This window comes from Quercus robur, chromosome 6, assembly GCF_932294415.1.
Source record: "Quercus robur chromosome 6, dhQueRobu3.1, whole genome shotgun sequence".
In the NCBI taxonomy this organism is placed as follows: domain Eukaryota; kingdom Viridiplantae; phylum Streptophyta; class Magnoliopsida; order Fagales; family Fagaceae; genus Quercus; species Quercus robur.
Window position 1 is genome coordinate 47,218,787 of NC_065539.1, and position 18,112 is coordinate 47,236,898.

At 35.4% G+C, this 18,112-nt stretch overlaps 2 protein-coding genes across 2 annotated transcripts; one reads left to right on the top strand and one right to left on the bottom strand.

Annotated features, from left to right (window-relative positions):
- Window positions 1-793: 793 nt before the first annotated feature.
- LOC126689115 (zinc finger CCCH domain-containing protein 34) lies at window positions 794-8,394 on the top strand. The gene is made up of 7 exons (XM_050384165.1): window positions 794-1,238; window positions 1,388-1,545; window positions 1,849-1,914; window positions 2,101-2,220; window positions 2,338-2,640; window positions 2,713-3,027; window positions 7,293-8,394. The coding sequence occupies exons 1-7, from the start codon at window positions 1,151-1,153 to the stop codon at window positions 7,686-7,688; spliced, it is 1,446 nt and encodes a 481-aa protein (XP_050240122.1). The 5' UTR covers window positions 794-1,150; the 3' UTR covers window positions 7,689-8,394.
- Window positions 8,395-10,045: 1,651 nt separating this feature from the next.
- On the bottom strand, window positions 10,046-11,477 carry LOC126689116 (ethylene-responsive transcription factor ERF086). Its single transcript, XM_050384166.1, has one exon. It carries the CDS (start codon window positions 11,329-11,331, stop codon window positions 10,255-10,257), a length of 1,077 nt encoding a protein of 358 aa, XP_050240123.1. The 5' UTR covers window positions 11,332-11,477; the 3' UTR covers window positions 10,046-10,254.
- Between the last annotated feature and the right edge of the window lie 6,635 nt (window positions 11,478-18,112).

An 18,112-nucleotide genomic window follows, 5' to 3' on the forward strand; every position in this document is an offset into this window, starting at 1 on the left:
GTGTCTTAATACAACTACTAATCAGTATCTTGTCCTAAAACTTACGCAAGTAAAAGCACTAAAACAATCCAATTCAGCACTTTTAAATCGGTACCTCCATGATCAGCCACAGATGAATTTAGTTTTTAACTTGATTAATCACATCATTATCTTTCAGGTAATGACTCTGACCAAAAAGGACAACCTTAGTCATATCCCACATTCTACGATCACTACCACCTTGTCCTTCAGTTCAACTCAAATCTGTTAAAACTCAAGGGCATTCTCGTCATTACAAAATTAAAACAGTTAGTTACTCAGACATTTAATTTATGGATTTTATTAATGCGTGCCCTTTCTCGACATTACAAAATTAAAATAGTTAGTTACTCAGGCATTTAATTTATGAATTTTATTAATGTGTGCCCTAAGGACACACATTAATTTCCATTTTTAGAAAAAATTTTCTTAAAAATTGAAAAAGTAATGACAGCTTTTTCAATTTTCGAAAAAATATTTCTAAAAATAAAAAGACCCTTAATTTATTAATCCAAACTAAAACTCTTACATTAATTAAACTAACGTAGTAGTAGTAATATATTACTCTTCCTTAACCTTAAAAATAGGAAATAATTTAGGAACTTATAAAAAAAAAATAATAATAATAATTTAGGAAAAAAGAAAAGTAAAATCTCTCTATGTTTGGCGCGTACATAAACCACCAGACCCATTAAAAAAAAAAATAAAAAATAAAATAAAAAGAACCTCTCTCTCTCTCTCTCTTCAGAGAAAGATCAAAAAACAAACACTTTGAAAACTGAAAGAGAGTGAGTGAGAGAAAGAGAAAGAGAGAGAAAGTGGAGAGAGAGAGAGAGAAACCCAAACAAACCCAAACCCAAAAAAACCAAAACCGAAACAAAGAAAGACACAGTGAGAGAGAGTGTGTGTGTGTGTGTGTGTGTGAACAGTGAGTTATAGTGAGAGAGAAAAACAAAGAAAGAGAAAAAAAAACCCAGAAATCCAAACACTGTCTCTTTCTCTCAATCTCTCTGATATCTCCATTTGATCGGAGAGCAAAAACCCAGAAGAGCTTATTGGTTTGTTTGTTTGTACAGACAGAACATTCTTAAACAAAATCCTTTACAATCAGTACCACATCGGAGACCGTACAATGGAGCGGTACGGTCGCCACAGTGATGGCCCACAGCCCGATCCGTCACCGGAATGGACCGCTCCGGGAACCGAAACCGGGCTCGAAGGTAAGCCAGAACCACTTGCATTTTTCAAAAAGAAAAATTTTCGAGACTTGTCGTTTTATTCGAAACCCCCCTGCGTTTCAAGTTTGTGTGGTCTTTTTGATCGTTTATATTTGGTGTGTTGTGGTGAATGAATGTATGTATGTATGTAGAGCCTATGTGGCAATTGGGATTGGGAGGTGGTGGTGGTGGTGGAACCGAATCGTATCCGGAGCGACCCGACGAGGCGGATTGTATCTACTATTTGAGAACCGGGTTTTGTGGCTACGGCGCACGGTGTCGTTTCAATCATCCCCGTGACCGTGCCGCGGTAATTTCATTAAATAAATGAATGAATTTTGTAAAAATTTAATTTTTTTTTTATGGATTCCCCGTTTGTTTGTTTGTGTGAGAAGTTAGGGCTTAATTTGGGAAGTGTTTTTTTGGTTGGTTTGGTTTGGTTTTTTCTTAATGTGATCATTCGGGTGGGTTTATGTTTGGATTTGATCACTTGGGTTAGTGTAATTAGTGTGAAAGTGATTGAATTTTTGAGTGGTTGAAGTTGGTTATGTAAGATCTAATGTGGGTTTTGTTTGAATTTGATTGATGTGGGGTGTGTGTGTAATGGGGTCAGGTTATAGGAGCTGCCAGAGCCGGTGGAGGGGAGTACCCAGAGCGAGCGGGGCAGCCAGTGTGCCAGGTACTTGTTGTAATTTGGTTGTTTGATTGATTTCGTGAATTGGGTGTGACATGAATGGTTGATATTGGACAATGTACATTCACTGAGTTGATGTGATGGACTGTTACAGTTTTGGTGTTCTGCGTTTGGTTTGATAGTCAGTGAGTACACATTGAATTGACTGTGCTGGTTTTACTTGATTTGCAGTATTATATGAGGACGGGGACATGTAAATTTGGTGCTTCCTGTAAATACCACCATCCTCGGCAGGGAGGAGAATCTGTCACCCCTGTGTCACTAAATTATTTTGGATATCCATTACGTCTGGTGTGTATTTCTTCACATTTATGTTTAGTTTGTCATTTTCTTTTTGGGTTCATATTGGAATACATTTTCTTGATGTGCACTTAAGTTTGAACTGAACATGAACTTAACGAAACACAGGGTGAAAAAGAGTGTTCCTATTATGTAAAAACCGGGCAGTGTAAGTTTGGTGCAACTTGTAAATTCCATCATCCACAACCGGCTGGCTTACAAGCAGTTTCATCATTAGCACCCCAGGTTGCAGCTGTGCCTACACCAGTTCATGCTCCAACATTGTATCAATCTGGTCAGTCTTCATCGCAACAGTATGGAGTAGTCCTTGCAAGGCCTCCTCTGCTATCGGGCTCATATGTTCAAAATCCTTATCCTCCCATGATTGTTTCACCAAGCATGGTTCCCTTTCCTGGTTGGAGTCATTATCCGGTAGGTAAAGCTTCCTTAACTAAGTTGTCAAACTATGTGCATTTTATTGAAGCTGTTAATCACCTGGTGCAGGCACCCCCCATGAGTCCAGTACCCTCCCCTAGTACTCAGTCCGCTGTTGGTTCAGGGCAGTTCTATGGGATAACACAGCTGTCACCAACAGCAACTGCCTATACTTATCTACCTCTACCATCTTCTGTTGGTCCTTCAAGCGGTAGCCAAAAGGAACACCCATTTCCAGAAAGACCTGGCCAACAAGATTGTCCGTATTACATGAGAACGGGGGATTGTAAATTTGGTTCCTCATGTAGATATCATCACCCAACAGAATTTATTGCACCAAAAACAAATGTCGCTCTTAGCCCCTTGGGTCTTCCTCTGCGTCCTGTAAGCATCTTTTACAACCCCTTTGCATTGTTCTGCTTTTTAATTAGGGAATATGGTGGTTTGTTTTACTTAAAACTGTAAAATAAATTTTTTTCCTCATGAAGCAGGCACTTAAAAAAAAAAAAAAAGAGACTAATTCCATAATATATTAGCATTAGTTAGAGTTCATATGAGGTATTGAAGTTAATTTTTTAACTTCTACTGAATGCCTCAAGCCAATCCTATGTTTGTTAGTGTAGCTATACATTTCTGCCCATCTTATTTTCCCCACAATTTGAACCCTCTTCTTGTTTTTAGTCATTGCATTTTTGTGACTTGACAATGATAGCGCATTGTGTTGCTCTTTCAAATATAGAAGAGTATGAATGATGGCCTATAAATGTCATGCATATGCTTTGGGTGTGTGTGCTCGTCATCGAGTGTATGTGACATGTGCCCTATGCAGCTCTAAACATTCAAGCCCTGGTCATAACTATGTACCTATATGATTGGCTGTAATGTGGGTTCTCTCATCTGAGCACTGATTATTATCCAGCCCAAAATTTTGTCAGCCCTGAGCACTCAGGTCCATGTCATCCTCATGTGCCTATATGACTGGCCATAGTGTGGGCTGGGTCATTTGGTCCCTTGTGATTCCCTTGCCATCACCTATTTTGAGTCTAGATTTTCAGTAATAATTTTGGTATTCGCTCTTCTTTAACTGTTAATGCACACTATTCATTGAGATATATGTCTTCCATGCCATTAGCTCCTAATGCTAGTGCTTGATTATTTAGAGCTAATGGTAGAATTAAAGCATCAAATTTACCTTGCATTTATGCATAAATCATCATGGCCGTTGTGATAACAGTATGATGGTTTCATTTGATTGCCTTTTGTTTCCTTAACATTCTTGAAATTTTTTCCAGTTTCATCTTGATCTACCATTGTCTAAGTCAAATTCAGTTTTATGTCTCATTTATTTATTTCTTTGTTTATTTAAACCTTTAAACCTATGGCCTTTTGTTTCTATTCCTTGAGATCCAGTTTTGGTGGACTCGACTTAATGGTTGTTGAGAAATTTGTAGTTCATCTAGAATCTGGCCTATCGCTGATTCCTTCAGGAAATATTTTGCATTTCAAGCATAGGCTATCTTGTAGACGCACCAACTTAAAGTATCATATGGATATCCTTTCTTTAAATCAAATTATGATCAATCTGATCTAGAATTTACTCTGTTGTAAAATTTTGCTGAGGCACGAAGGGATGATGTGGATGCCAAATATTTGAAGTTCATTCCTATTTTTTGTGTATCTAAATCCTTCTGTTTTTTGCTGTCACCGCTACATGCTGAGGAATAAAGGATGTAACATCTACTAATGGGGGAGATAGTTGCTTCACATTATTGTACAGTATATAGGATAGAAGGTCATCTTTTTGGTATAACAAGTTTTAGGCTTTTAGTACCCCCCCCCCCCCCCCCCCCTTTCCTTTTCATGAGAATTCTTTTGCTTTCACTATATTAAACTACATGAGAATATTAATTGATGAAATTCTCTGAGAAAGAGTACATCACTATCATGGATTGAGGTTGGAGCAACTGTGTTCTATATGTTTGCATGAGGTGTGTTATAAGTGATTATGCATAAGTTTAAGGATGCTTAGAATGGTTCTTTCATCCAGTCTTTGCATTCCTCTTATATCAACCTAATGACTGGGGCTCATGCCCTTCCCTTTCCCCTTGACAACTAATGTCCTTTGCCCACTTTTTGTGTCATCATCCCAGTAATAGGAATTTGTGGGGAAGCTAGGGATAACATCACGGCTAAACCCCCCGCCCCTCTTCTTCTTCTTCTTTATTTTTTTTATTTTTTTTCCCATGGATACCGTTGGTAGCTAGGGAAGATGATTTATGTGAATTCAATCCATTTTTATTTTACTACATCATGTTCAATAACATTATAATTGTAAAGGCTATTTTGTTAAATCCAAGTTAGATGTTTTTCCCTTTTTTCTCTATAATGAATGGTGTGTCAAACATTATTTGAGTTGGAATGTGATTTACTTGTTTGACCCAAAAATCAACCTGTTTACTTGTATTGGGCCTGTTGCCATTATGTGGTTGAAGAACGTTCTCTTTGTTTCTAAATTACCGTACTATTAATATATTGTGATTTCGCTCTCAGGATTCCTTGTTGTGTCTATTGTAAATTAGTAATTTCGCTTTCTTCATTTTTGGATAATCTATGAAGCTGGGATGTTTAAAATAATTTGTGGTTTTTATACACACACACACCCACACAGACAGACATATACTTCTAATTTGTAGAGAAATTGAAAAATAAGCATACTATTAGGTTGCTACTTTAGTTTTTGATAGTGCAAATTTCAGATATCGAAAATTGAACCTAGTACTTTAGTTTATATCATGATAAACTGATATCATATTTTTTTTAACTTGAGATTGATGAGTGTTAAGAATCTCTGTGATGTAAGCATTCTAAGGTTATACTCATAAAAAAAAAGAAAAAGGATTCTAAGTTTATGGATATTGATTTGTCCAACTGAAAAACTTAGGCTCACTGTCTTTCTAGTACTCAATCACATCAAATGTATGGGACAAGAAAATCTCAGCAACTTCTGAAATGAATGAGGTAGCTTATTGGGTGAAAGTATACTTCATACTGTGGAAATTTCTGATGAGGAAGAACTTAAAAAACAATAGCAAACAATCATGAAACAATTTTACATATAATATTGACATTTGTTTCATCATCTTATTCTCTCCTGCCAAAGCCTAAAACCCATGGGGTTGGCCCATGTTGTTTTCAGTCCTTTTTGTTCAGGGTCATAGACTTGTCACCTCTCTAGTTAACTCTTCAAGAAAGCCTCAGTACTCACTCTCATCTTGACACATCGATATCAATTAAATATTATTGGACTAATATCTAATGTCAACCATATAAAATTTGGCCTGATTAAATGTGTTGAACTTGCAAAACATGATCAGGGTTTTAACATTTGAAATCATTAAATCTAGATGATTTTCTGTTACATGTGATCTACATGGTTGGAAAATATCAATGGTTGGTCTGGATCGTCTTGTGCCACTGATGTTGGGGAGATAGGAGGTGTACTGTTTCTTATGAGAGGTTTTATTGGAAAGGAGCATTCTGTGGAGTTATGAATTCCGATTATAGACTCTTTTGGCTAATCAGATATATTATGCTTGTACTTTCTACTATCATCCCTTGTTTCTATAATTCAAGATGACAGAAACTAAAATATCTTTTTGGTGCCTTTTACGCATGGAAATATGTGCCTTTCTTGATTGTCCACATATCTATTAATCCTAAAGCTGCTTCTTTCAGATAGACAGCTCTCTTTCTACTGTGAAGGTCCCCTTGATCTAAAATAGTCTGAAGAGGATAAAACTAAAGATTTTTTGGTGTCTAACATGCATGAAAATATCTAGGTTTTTGTTAATATATCATGTCTGTTCATTTTCAAATGGCAGGTCATGCGCACATCAGTTGTCAGTCTATTTAGATTTGTAAGATGTGAAACAAAGTTTCTATCAATCCCCATGAAAATGCATTGTGGCTGAGGGTCTATAGTGTTTAAATTACCGATTAAGTATGGTTATGAAGTTGTGCACTTTATCAGTTGCATTTGTGCTATCTACTAAACTAGTAGCATGGACTCTACACAATGTGTTTGTCTAATTGTGTGTCAGCACACAGTCCAGTTTGTATGTGTTTTAAGGGAGGGATTTGAAGAGAGGGGGGGGGGGGGGGGGGGGTGTTGGGGGTTAACCTATGGGTGGGTTATTTAGCGGGAGATGGGCCCTTCCCATTCCTTCATTCCATCCCTGGGAGAGATTTGATCTTTGGTCTCTAGTACAATGCCAAAAGATTTTTGCTAGTTGAATAATTTGACACTTCCAAATTTGTGTATTTTTGAGAAAGACTATTTTTATCACAAAAAAATTATTGCATTTACCTTCTATGGTTTAATATATTATTTATGCTGTCATTTGTTGTTTCTTTGTAAGTTTTTCCCATGCTTTAGATTCTATCTTCATACCTCTGTGTTGATAGCAGCTGTCGAATGTTTTGTCTTCAGCCATCCTCTTTGTATTCCTGCCCTTCATATGTTGGCTATCAAGAATTTAATGGGCATTTATCAACCAATAATTTCCTGTGAAGTGTTATATGTTATGTGCTTCTTTGTATCTTGAGTGGCTAACCGGTTTATTGTTCTGATATCGTTATTTAATAATCAGGGTGCACCACCTTGCACTCATTATGCACAACGTGGAGTTTGCAAGTTTGGGGCTGCATGCAAATTTGATCACCCAGTGGGGACATTAAGCTACAGTCCATCTGCATCTTCCCTTACTGATGTGCCAGTCGCACCTTACCCTGTGGGATCTTCAATTGGTACACTTGCCCCATCCTCTTCATCTTCAGAGTTGCGGCCAGAACTTATTTCAGGATCCAGCAAGGACTCTGTTTCATCTAGAATGTCCTCCTCAATGAGCACATCGAGTGGATCAATTGGTTCAACCTTTTCACAGGGTGGACCTACTCCTCATTCAACTGTACAACAGTCGGCTCCGGGTTCTGGCCCTTCATCTGGTAGCAGCAATGGCAGCACAGAGCCCCGTACTTCAAACTAAGCAGCATCAAGTCATTCCTTTTCTTTTCTTTTTTTGTCCCCACTCCTTTTTATCAAATTTCATGAGCCAAAACATCAATTTTTTTGGTGGAAGTCCTCAAAAAGAGGTCCATTTCTCAGTTACCAATGTTCCACGGTTCAGATCTAGCACACAGCAGCTTTAATTCTCTCCATGTTCATATAGTCTTTATATGGCCATTTCCTACATCTTGAATAAACCATGGCCAACCTTCAAAAGTTTAGCATACCCCATATAGCATTCCACCTTGCTTCCAAATAACCACGAAAGAATCCTCAATTCCATTAGGCAAAATATGTGTCCATTGCTCCAATTTTTTTGGAGTTTGTTGTGTTTTATTTTATCCAATCTTTTTCGAAATGAAAAAGGTGTGTACCACAGTGTGTCCATGTCTCTCTTTTTTTGTACTTTGATGTTGGGAACAAGCTTCCAATTCCAGTTAGAAAGGAATTTGAAGGTATTATTGTTCCCCCACTTTTTGTCTAGGGTTTATCATCAAGAGACACCCAAGGAAGCACCAGACTGCTACCTTATATGGAATCAGATACAAAATCATGTTGTGACATTTAAAATGCTTGACTTGGTTCTTGATAAGTTTATTGTGAAATACAAATATATGAAGAAATATTCTCGAATGTGTAATAATTGTTCCCTCATATTCCTCCATTTATAAATGAGATTATCCTTATTGCGTCCTGTCAGCTTTGCTTATGAATGCTGAACCTCAGGTAAACTGGGAAAGTACCCTCGCTCTCTTGCACATACACTTTTTATTTATTTATTTTTATTTTTCAAATAATTTGATAATTGGGAAAGAGGGTATTTGAATCCGTTTGAAATGCTGCAAAGTGCCAATTGAGCTGCAAGGCTCTTGGTGCGCACACACATAATTGAAGAGAAGATAATGGTCTAAAAAACATCATTTTTACCTTCTGATTCAGATGTGGCATGCACAACAAAATCAGATAAATCACAGCCTGAAGATTGACTTGAATGAATGTGCACAAATCTCGTTTATTACATCATGAAGAAAAATAAAGTTAATGATGATGGCAATTAGGTCATGCTCTTCTTGGTATATATAGATTGCTTTCTCATACATGGTGATTTTGGTTATTTTGGAGTGTCAGATATTGTCGGTTTTATGGTCTGGGGTGAAATGGTTGGATGCATAATTGCTATATGCTTGGAGCTAGTTCTCATGCTTTAGTTTTCCCTTTATTAGTTTCTTTTCCATTTTCTTTTAAGTGCTTCTTTTAATTTCCATTTTTTTTAAAAAAATTTATTCTTTTAACCTGTTTTACGCGCCCTCCTGCTAGAACGTTGGTTAATTAGCCTTTAGCTATCACAACTTCTGTAGACCATCATTTGTAATCATGCCTGCAGACCACAAAGACCACGGCAAATCAGCAATAAATTATATTTATCTCAAACCCATCATTATGTATATTCATACCAATAAAAATAAATGAGCAATACTATGGACACAAAATAATTAAGTTGGTAAACTTTTTCTATTTCTTATATGGACCTATCACTGACATCATTTTTTTTACCTACCATTACTCATCCATCTCATAAGTAAGATATGCATTTTTTTTTTGGGTCAATTTTTATGTGTTTATAAACTTTCTCAGAATAAATGAGAAGATACTGCATGTTTGACTTCTTTGCCAGGACTTTGGAAACCGATGCTTAATTTTCAATATTCAAATTTAATCATATCAGTCAATTAAATTGGTAAATGGGTCTAACTGGTCTCGAGTAAATAATTGAGTATGATCCTGTCATGATAAATTTTGGCACCGACTTCTCTGTACGTACACATCCAGTAATAGTGTTTTGTACCCTTGTGACCTTTTTGTTCCGAAAGTATAGATAGGGTGTGATCTTCCTTATCTTGAAATTGGCGAGTTGAAATCAAAACCTAATGCAACCCTCACCTCCTATATTTTCCTGTGTGGATCCTAGGCAACCCCAATTTCGCACACCCATTAAGCTTAACATACTCATCCAGCAATCTTGACAGTTGGAGCTTTTGGTCTCAATAGGTCAGCGACTATTGGAACACATAACCTTTCACCAACCCACAAGTCATTATCAAGGAAACTGTGAACTGTTCAAGCACTGCAATGGACTTGTTAGCTTTTAGCTTGTTACTGATTTATATATCACTCAACTTCGTCCAGTGTGCTTGCATTGCATGCATTTTAGGAGAGGTTAGGGTTGTAGGGCTAACATTAACCAGAAAGAGTAAAAGACATCATGCAGTTAATGTTCATGTATGTTATAAGGAGCAAGATAGACTCATAGACTATATTAAAATAGATATCATATCATGATTGGTGTCTGAAAAAACAAAGATTTCCAAACAACTTTCATTCAATACTCGTAGAACCAAAATGGACATTAATTCACCAGATCTCTCTTTCTTGCTCAAGTATGGAAGTTTTTAGTGTAATTACAGTGGAAGAGAGAGTTGCAAGAAAAACCACAAAAAAGAAAAAAGGTGCACTTAAGTAGAATGACTAACATAACGAACCAGAACTCAGAAGAGTGAATAGCCCAAGTCAACTACATCACTGTAAGGAGAAACTGATGGAGAGCAAGTGGTTGAAGAAGCTACAGCCTGAGGCATTATTAGCCCATAACTTGGATTGTCAATGATTGGATACAAAGCTCCCATGCACCCATCTTCCACCATCAATGGGTTGTTGACCATGGCTGAAAGTTCACTGGAATTTGACTCCCATGACTGGTGAATATCCCAAAAACCGTGATTGAGTTCATCAAGGCAAGAAAAATCTCCAGGGTAATTTGAGGCTGTTGCAGCAGCAGCTGGCACATTCACTAAGTCAAAAGGAAGTGTATGACTGTCACAATGTGATTGAATTTCAATGGAATTTGTGTTGACTGAGTCATTTGAAGTAGTGAAGTTGCTATATTTGGAGTTTGTAGAGGTGGGATTTGAAGAAGGTCTCAAGCAATTGTCAGGAACTATGCATCCCAAATAGCCTGAGTTAGACTCATTAGAAAAGAAGAAGCTATTATCATCTGCTACCCCTACCCCATATGAAGTTTCTGTATCTGCCCACGTGTTGTTATTCAATTGGGTAGAGGTCTCACTCTCACTATGAGTAAAATTGTTAAGCTTCGGTGGAGTACTACTCTGATGAATATTGGTGGGTTGTTTGGTGTGAGTAGTAGTAGTACTAGTAGTGAGGAACTGTGAAGATGTTGGTACGACTGCTTGAACATCAAATGAAGTCAGAAGAGAGTGGAAGGTAGTGTTGTCAGAGTATATGAAGTTGGTTCTTGCTTGTGTGCCTTTCATGGATAAGGCAGCTCTGTCATAAGCAAGAGCTGCTTCTTGAGCAGTGTCAAATGTGCCAAGCCAGTGTCTTTCTTTAGTTGTTGGGTCTCTAATTTCAGCAGCATATCTACCCCATGGCCTCCTCCTAACTCCAAGAAACCTTCCTGGCTCAGCTTGCTTCCTTCTGCCTCTTCTTTCACCAGGTTGAGATGGTGATGTGTTACGTTGGATTAGAGCAAAACCATTCTGAACTTGGCTACTAGCTGCTTCATATCCTTGGAAGGGTTTATCCAAGGTTTTGGAGGTGGACATTGCTAGAATGAAAGTGAAAAAAAAAAAATGTTGAAAGAAAGAAAGAAAGAGTTATAGGTAGAATGAATGAATGAGGGTGCAAATGATAGGAGTGAAGGTTGTGTTTCTGAATGGAAGTGTATCTGTGACTGTGAGTCTTGTGGAGAGGTCTTTTAAAGACTGATCTTGACCATGGAGAGAAGGAAAAAAGGACACTGAGGCATGTCATTCTATGGAAGACCATTCTTCTTTTTCCACGTACTTATTTTTTTAATAAATTCATTTTTTTTCTTTTCTTATTCACTGAAGCCCATTATAAATTCTTCATCTCATTTTTAAATAAGCTAATAAGTGATAATAAAGATTCCTTTCAGTTGTCCAAAACTTAAAATTCAGGTCTACTAAACAGTTCTTCTGATTCTAATTTTATTTTTTTTGTAAGAGTCGCTTTCTTCCAAGTTTAAATAAGAGCCTAACCTATATTTTTTGCCTTTTATTTATGCATAACCACAAGCAAATTCTACTAATTTTGAATAAGTAACCTATGAGAGTACTAGCTATATTTGCATTAGTATCCAAAAAAGATTAATTAAGTATATCGTAATCATTTATATAGCTTAATTCTCATCCAACCTAGCCAACACTCAATATTAATGTAAGTATTAACGTGTTTATATAGTATACTTATCCAATTCAATCCACATAATCTACAATATCATGCTTGTAGCAATCAAACCCAACCAAATTTCACGTGATGTTAGTTCGTTGTTATTATTGTCGAGCTAAATATAGATCATGTCAATTCAAGCTTTGTCAAGAACCGGAAAAAATTGAATCCTAATGCAGTCAAGTCACATGCAAAACCAGCAACTTGTATTAGTACCTACCTAGAATTTTACCAAGTAAAGATAAAATTAATTTACACTCAGGGTGCGTTTGGATACTGCTTATTTTGCTGAAACTGAAAAATTATTACTGAAAGTATTGTAGATAAAGGTAAAAGTTAGTTAAAATAGTACAGTGGGGCCTATAAATAGTGCCAAAAAGTACAGTGAGATTTATGAATAATAGCAAAAATAAGCTGAATAGTGAAATAATTTTCATTTATAATCTCAATCCAAACGCACGCTAAATATAAATTTTTTTTTTCCTTTTTAAAGAGAATGTAATGTCACTAGCAAGAAATCCCTATATCAAAAAGTCCCATGTAGACTGACCTTAATTGACAACTCTCCCATGATAATTAGAACTATAATTGAATGGTTGGTACAAATAATATCCATGAATAGAAGAACTTAATCCTATAGATTAGAACCAGAAATGGAAAACCGCGGCATGGTTTTTTCACTTTTTTGTCAGCATACACCTAGAAAGTCTCAAAATATTTGAATTTTGAAGCTACTGAAATATTAAGAATGACAAGTCATCTATAATAATAATAATAATAATAAGAGCTCTAATAAGCACATGTGAATCCGCATTTTATGCAAAACAAATGAATCAAATTCCTTGGATGTTCTTTGTCTGCTTTATAATTTTTCAAAGGAGCAGTTAAGATTATATATTTTTCTCTCTAATAACCAAACAGAAATTAGTAAGAGATATAGGCTCCCCTGTCCTGCATAATGGCAACAACCCCACTTCAGAGTACAAAAAACAAAAAAAGTTCCTTTACAAAGGGCCCTCCATAAGTCAAAGTCCAGCTTTGTTGTTTGTCACTTCATTGTTGCCTCACATTCACATATGGATTTTTAGCATTACTGTTCTTATAGTGGAATATCCAGTTTTACCTTCTCAATGTGAGCTCAAGCTTTGTTATTATAGTGATGTTCAAACCAATTCATCAAGAGGTTAAAAGTAAGTACTATGATTGTTGTACCTTCTGTATGCTAATCAATGTAATTTATAACATAAGTTAGAGACACAAAAATTTTCATAACAACTGAATTGACATTTGTGATTAGTATTGATAAAAGTTGTGTCACTAATAAGACTACATAAAAATGATGTTATTCCAATCATAACTTGTCATGTCAGTAATATTACTTAACTTCTAAAGCTTTTATAAGTAGGCATTCCAATTTGAAATTTACAGATTATATATTATTAAGTTTTCAACTGAGGGGATAAAAGTGTGACATTGTACTTTATGTGAAAAAATAAGACCTGGCAGGTAAATTTGGAGAAAAGGACTAATCGTTGCAAAGGGAAAAAAGGACCAATTGTCGTGACATTTTATACCAGCAAACAGCTCTGCACAAAATCTCTTTTCTAGAAAGTTCAATTAAATTCACCAAATTTGATTATAGAGAGAAAAGGGTCACTGTCTCTTATCCCCAAAAAGTAATCACAAAAGGCTATAGTCAAAAGGGCAATCAAAAGCTTAAAGAACACTTGCAAAGCAAGGTGGATTAAACTGCCCAAACAAAAGATATAAGTGGGACACTGATCCAATTTATTAGCAGTTCCAACAAGAAAAGTATGATTTCATTCCCTTTGATTGACCTGCACATGCCCAAATGGCATTGGGAATAGCATTTAATCTAATCATAATCTTACAGTTGAACCTCTTTTTCTTGTTTTTAGCATCTCCCAAATCTTCAATTCTTAGGCACTGCTTATTATTATGGTCTTTTCTAATTATGCAATGGACCTTATGAAACTAAAATAATGAGGAAATTTATAATCAAACTATATAACCAAAAATGAGAGAGAGAGAGAGAGATGACAAGGATTATAAAATGTTAGTTTAAATTTACATTTCTTTTAAGAATGTGTTGGACTTTTAGAATCTATGACCCTTGACTACTCCACTAAAAATCATAGATAAGATTAAAAAGGATGCGCTCTGTTTGGTACTGTTTGTTTGTATCATAATGGTACCATGTGTAATGAAAACATGTAGAAAACAATAGGAAAAAGAAAAACAACCCCACGTTGTACTTCATAAAATCATCAGAAAAAACTATGCTTTTCAATTTTTTTTCGTTACACCGAAAGGAGCTTAAATGGATATACAAAGCTCACAGAAGACCCGGAAAAAGATTGTCCACTTTGAGACTAACAGGGCAATGAATTGCTGTTGTATGATATATGCCTTCCTTTGTGTGGAAGGTTTTTGTTTTGCACTACCATATGAAGAAAGAAAAGGTTGGTCAAGTCTCGTTTAAAAAGGAGTTCGCTAGTTCCAATGGAGTACAGTTCTCATTTAGATTTCGAGTGGCTAAAAGTATTCAATTAAGTGGCACAAAAATTTTTAAACAAATTTTTTTCATCACAACTGAGAATTTGAGTTTTGAGTGGTGCATTATAAAAATAATTTTTTGGTACATCCATATAAAATTGACGTTGTACTAATCATAACTTATCATCATAATAACTTTAAAAAAAAAAGGAAAAATTTTGTTCATTAATATCATTATTCAAAATGTGTAAAATGTTAAAATTATCATCAATTTTACTACAAAAATTTATAAATTGAAGTGACAATAATGATTACAATTTATGTAATATCAATATCATAATGAATAAAGGAGTAATGATAGTTACCTATTGTGTTTTCAAATTATGATGACACGATTTCAGTTATATTTGTGAAATTATGTTTTGAAAACAAAATTTCACGATTATAATTGAAATTGTGTTTTCAAAACAGATTTTTGTTGTACACAATGTGTACAACAGTATATAACTCAATGTTGTTGTTGTTTTTTTTTGTTTTTTTATTTTATTTTTTATATATAATAAAAAAAAAAAGTATAGAAAAGAAGAATGGCAAAAAAGATAAACACCAACGCGTTTACTAACAAGATCAGAAAACTCGAATTCAAGACTAAAGTCTTGTTAACCTAAAATCTGGCCACAAGATTACTTAACATATCATGTTATTATCGCGTTGATATAACTTGACGTATACAATAATAATTAGCGAATTTGTGAATCTCAAAAACCATATTTTAGCCGAAAGATATTAGAGAGGAGGCGGGGGGCCTCCCTCTCTTAAGTCTTAACTCAGAGAGTGATTTCTTTGACGCGTTTGGTCAGACGGGAATTTTGCACATTCTCCAAAACAGCAGACACGCACTTTTTTTCTTCTACTAATGTTAAAGGGTCACCCGGGTTTTATGGAAAAAAGATTAGCATGTCTTTCTTAGGACTTTGGACTTTGACGAGAGAGAGAGACACACTTTGAGATCAGTGGGGTTTTATTATTAATGTAAACAAAAAAAAATAACTATAAAAATTGCACACTTTGATGCGATTTGAAAGTTTTAGTTTTTGAGCCTTTTGTGGTTTAGCTACTACTACTTTCTAGTCAAAAGTGTCTTAACAACACACTCGTGTCTCCTCCCATATAAGCAATCATAATGCACCATATAATCTGGGTTTTTATTATAAATTTTCTTTATTCGCCAAGTTTTTTTTTAGTGTTTATATATGGTTCAATTTTGTCCAGATTAAGGACCATTGTGTTCCTCAGTGTGAGTGCATCATGTTATGGTTTTTTTTTTCATGTAAAAGTAATGTGGCAGACAAATGAGCCTAGTCTGGTTTATTATTTAGCTATTCCTTGGTGTGGGGGCTACATTCAAAATTGGCCTTGAGAGTGCTTAGAAGTGTGCTTTTCCTTGGCCTTTGGAACAATGCAAGAGGAATTGAATTTGGCTATACATATATACACCTTCATAGTTCATACATCATATATGTCAGTGAAATCTTTGGACAATGTTCTTATTAGTTCAAACTTTCCATCTTGAGACTGAGAGTGAGACAATGTTGGGGGTATGGATTATATATAGTTTCTGTAATACATTTTTTTAAATTACAATGTAAAAGTAACTAATGAAAATAACATTACATATTATAATATTAAGTAGTCTCTTTAAATAAATATAAAAAGCACTATCTTATACTGTTTTAAAAAAATAAAACGCACTATCATATACTCATTTTTAAACAATGATAGTATCTTCTTTCTTTTCTTTTAGTTAGAACTTAGAAGAGACAGGAGTTATGCTCAAAACAGGAAAAAAAATAATAAAGAGACAGGGACAGGGACAGTGATAGAAATCATGATATACATGTAAGACCATTCACAGTAAAGTATGTAAAAAATATAGTTTTTAGTAACTTAAAAAGTCACATTATTTATTTTAATAACTTAATTTACAATACACCCAACATTAAAGGTTTTATTTTAGCATTCAACACATTAAAATAATATAAACAATTTCTAAAAAAAATATATAAACAAAAAAATAAAATAATATATTCAATTCAGTAAACAACCAACACAATCCACCCAAAACAACCATCACACCTCTAACCTCTGCAAATCAAAACCCCCACCACCGCTCCACCAACCACAACCACCATTATGGCAACCACAACCCACCACAAGACAAAAAAATACAAAAAAACAAAACCACAAACCTAGCCACCACCTTTGGCCTTCCTCTTCCAAATCATAAAACCCATCCACCTTCCTCTTCCACCACTAGCACAAAATCTCAACCACCACCAAATCTCAGCCACACACTCACCATGACCCACGACCTACAGTGACCCATGACCCACTACCCACTAAAATGAGCAAGCATAGCCGTTACCCACCACCACCACCGTGGCAGCCACAACCAACCGCAAAAAAAAAAACCCAAAACAAAACCCCCATCGTCAACAACCCACCACCAAACCCATTAAAATAGACCACCACAACTAGCCACAACAGAAATCACATTCGATTATCATCAGTACCAACTACAGCCCATCAAAATCACATCAAATTTCCTAATATCAAAAATCATAATATCACATTCGATTATCAATACCCATCAAAAATATTCTCTACAAAATACCAAAAACCCAAATCTCAATACCAAAAAAACTCAAACCTCAAATCTAAAAATCACATTCGATTATGGAGTGGAACCTTAAGCCCCACCACCTCGAGCCTCGCCACCTCACCGAGTCCTCACTCTCCAAAGCTGCTGACACTTTGCCTTATCTCCCAACCCTCCATCGACAAGACCCACCAAATTAAGCCACCGAGACCCACCAAATCAGATCCATGAAACCCACCAAATCAGACCCACATCACCATCGTGCCTCGTGATCTCACCCACTAAATTAGACAAAACCCCAGCTAAACCACCAAGAACAAATAAAGGCATGCGAGAAAGAGAAGAGAGAAGTGAGAGAGGAGAGAGAAGAGACTTGAGGAAAAAATTGATCGTTAATGAATAAAAAATGAGTTTTTATGTTTAACTTCATGCTATAGTGATCTGTTATTGATAACAGCTCATTGTTGCTGAAAGGTAAAATATTTGGGTTATAGCAACTTTGCTGTAGGTATGTTTTTATGATTTGAGGTGTTAAAATAGCTTTTTAGCAATTTTAACACCTTCACTGTGAGTGCTCTAATGGTATTAAAATCCTAAAAACTATTTTAAAATAATACAAGTAACTATTCCATTGAAATTACCAAAAAAACAAATATGTGAAAATATCAAGAAAATTAATCCGTATTTGTCAACCTAGTGTTGGAATATTGTTACAAATAGGGGTGTGTATGGGTCAGGTTGAGGGGGTTTTTTCAACCCAACCCACACAATCTCACCCAATCTAACCCATCACAAGGGTTTAACCCAACACACGTGGATCATGTTAGATTGAGTTGGACCCATGGGTTAGACAATTTTTTTTAATTACTATTATTACTATTAAATTGAGTATTAGAACAACCCCACTACAAACAAGAGCAAATTTATAACCAAATAATTTGGAGTATAATACCAAATCA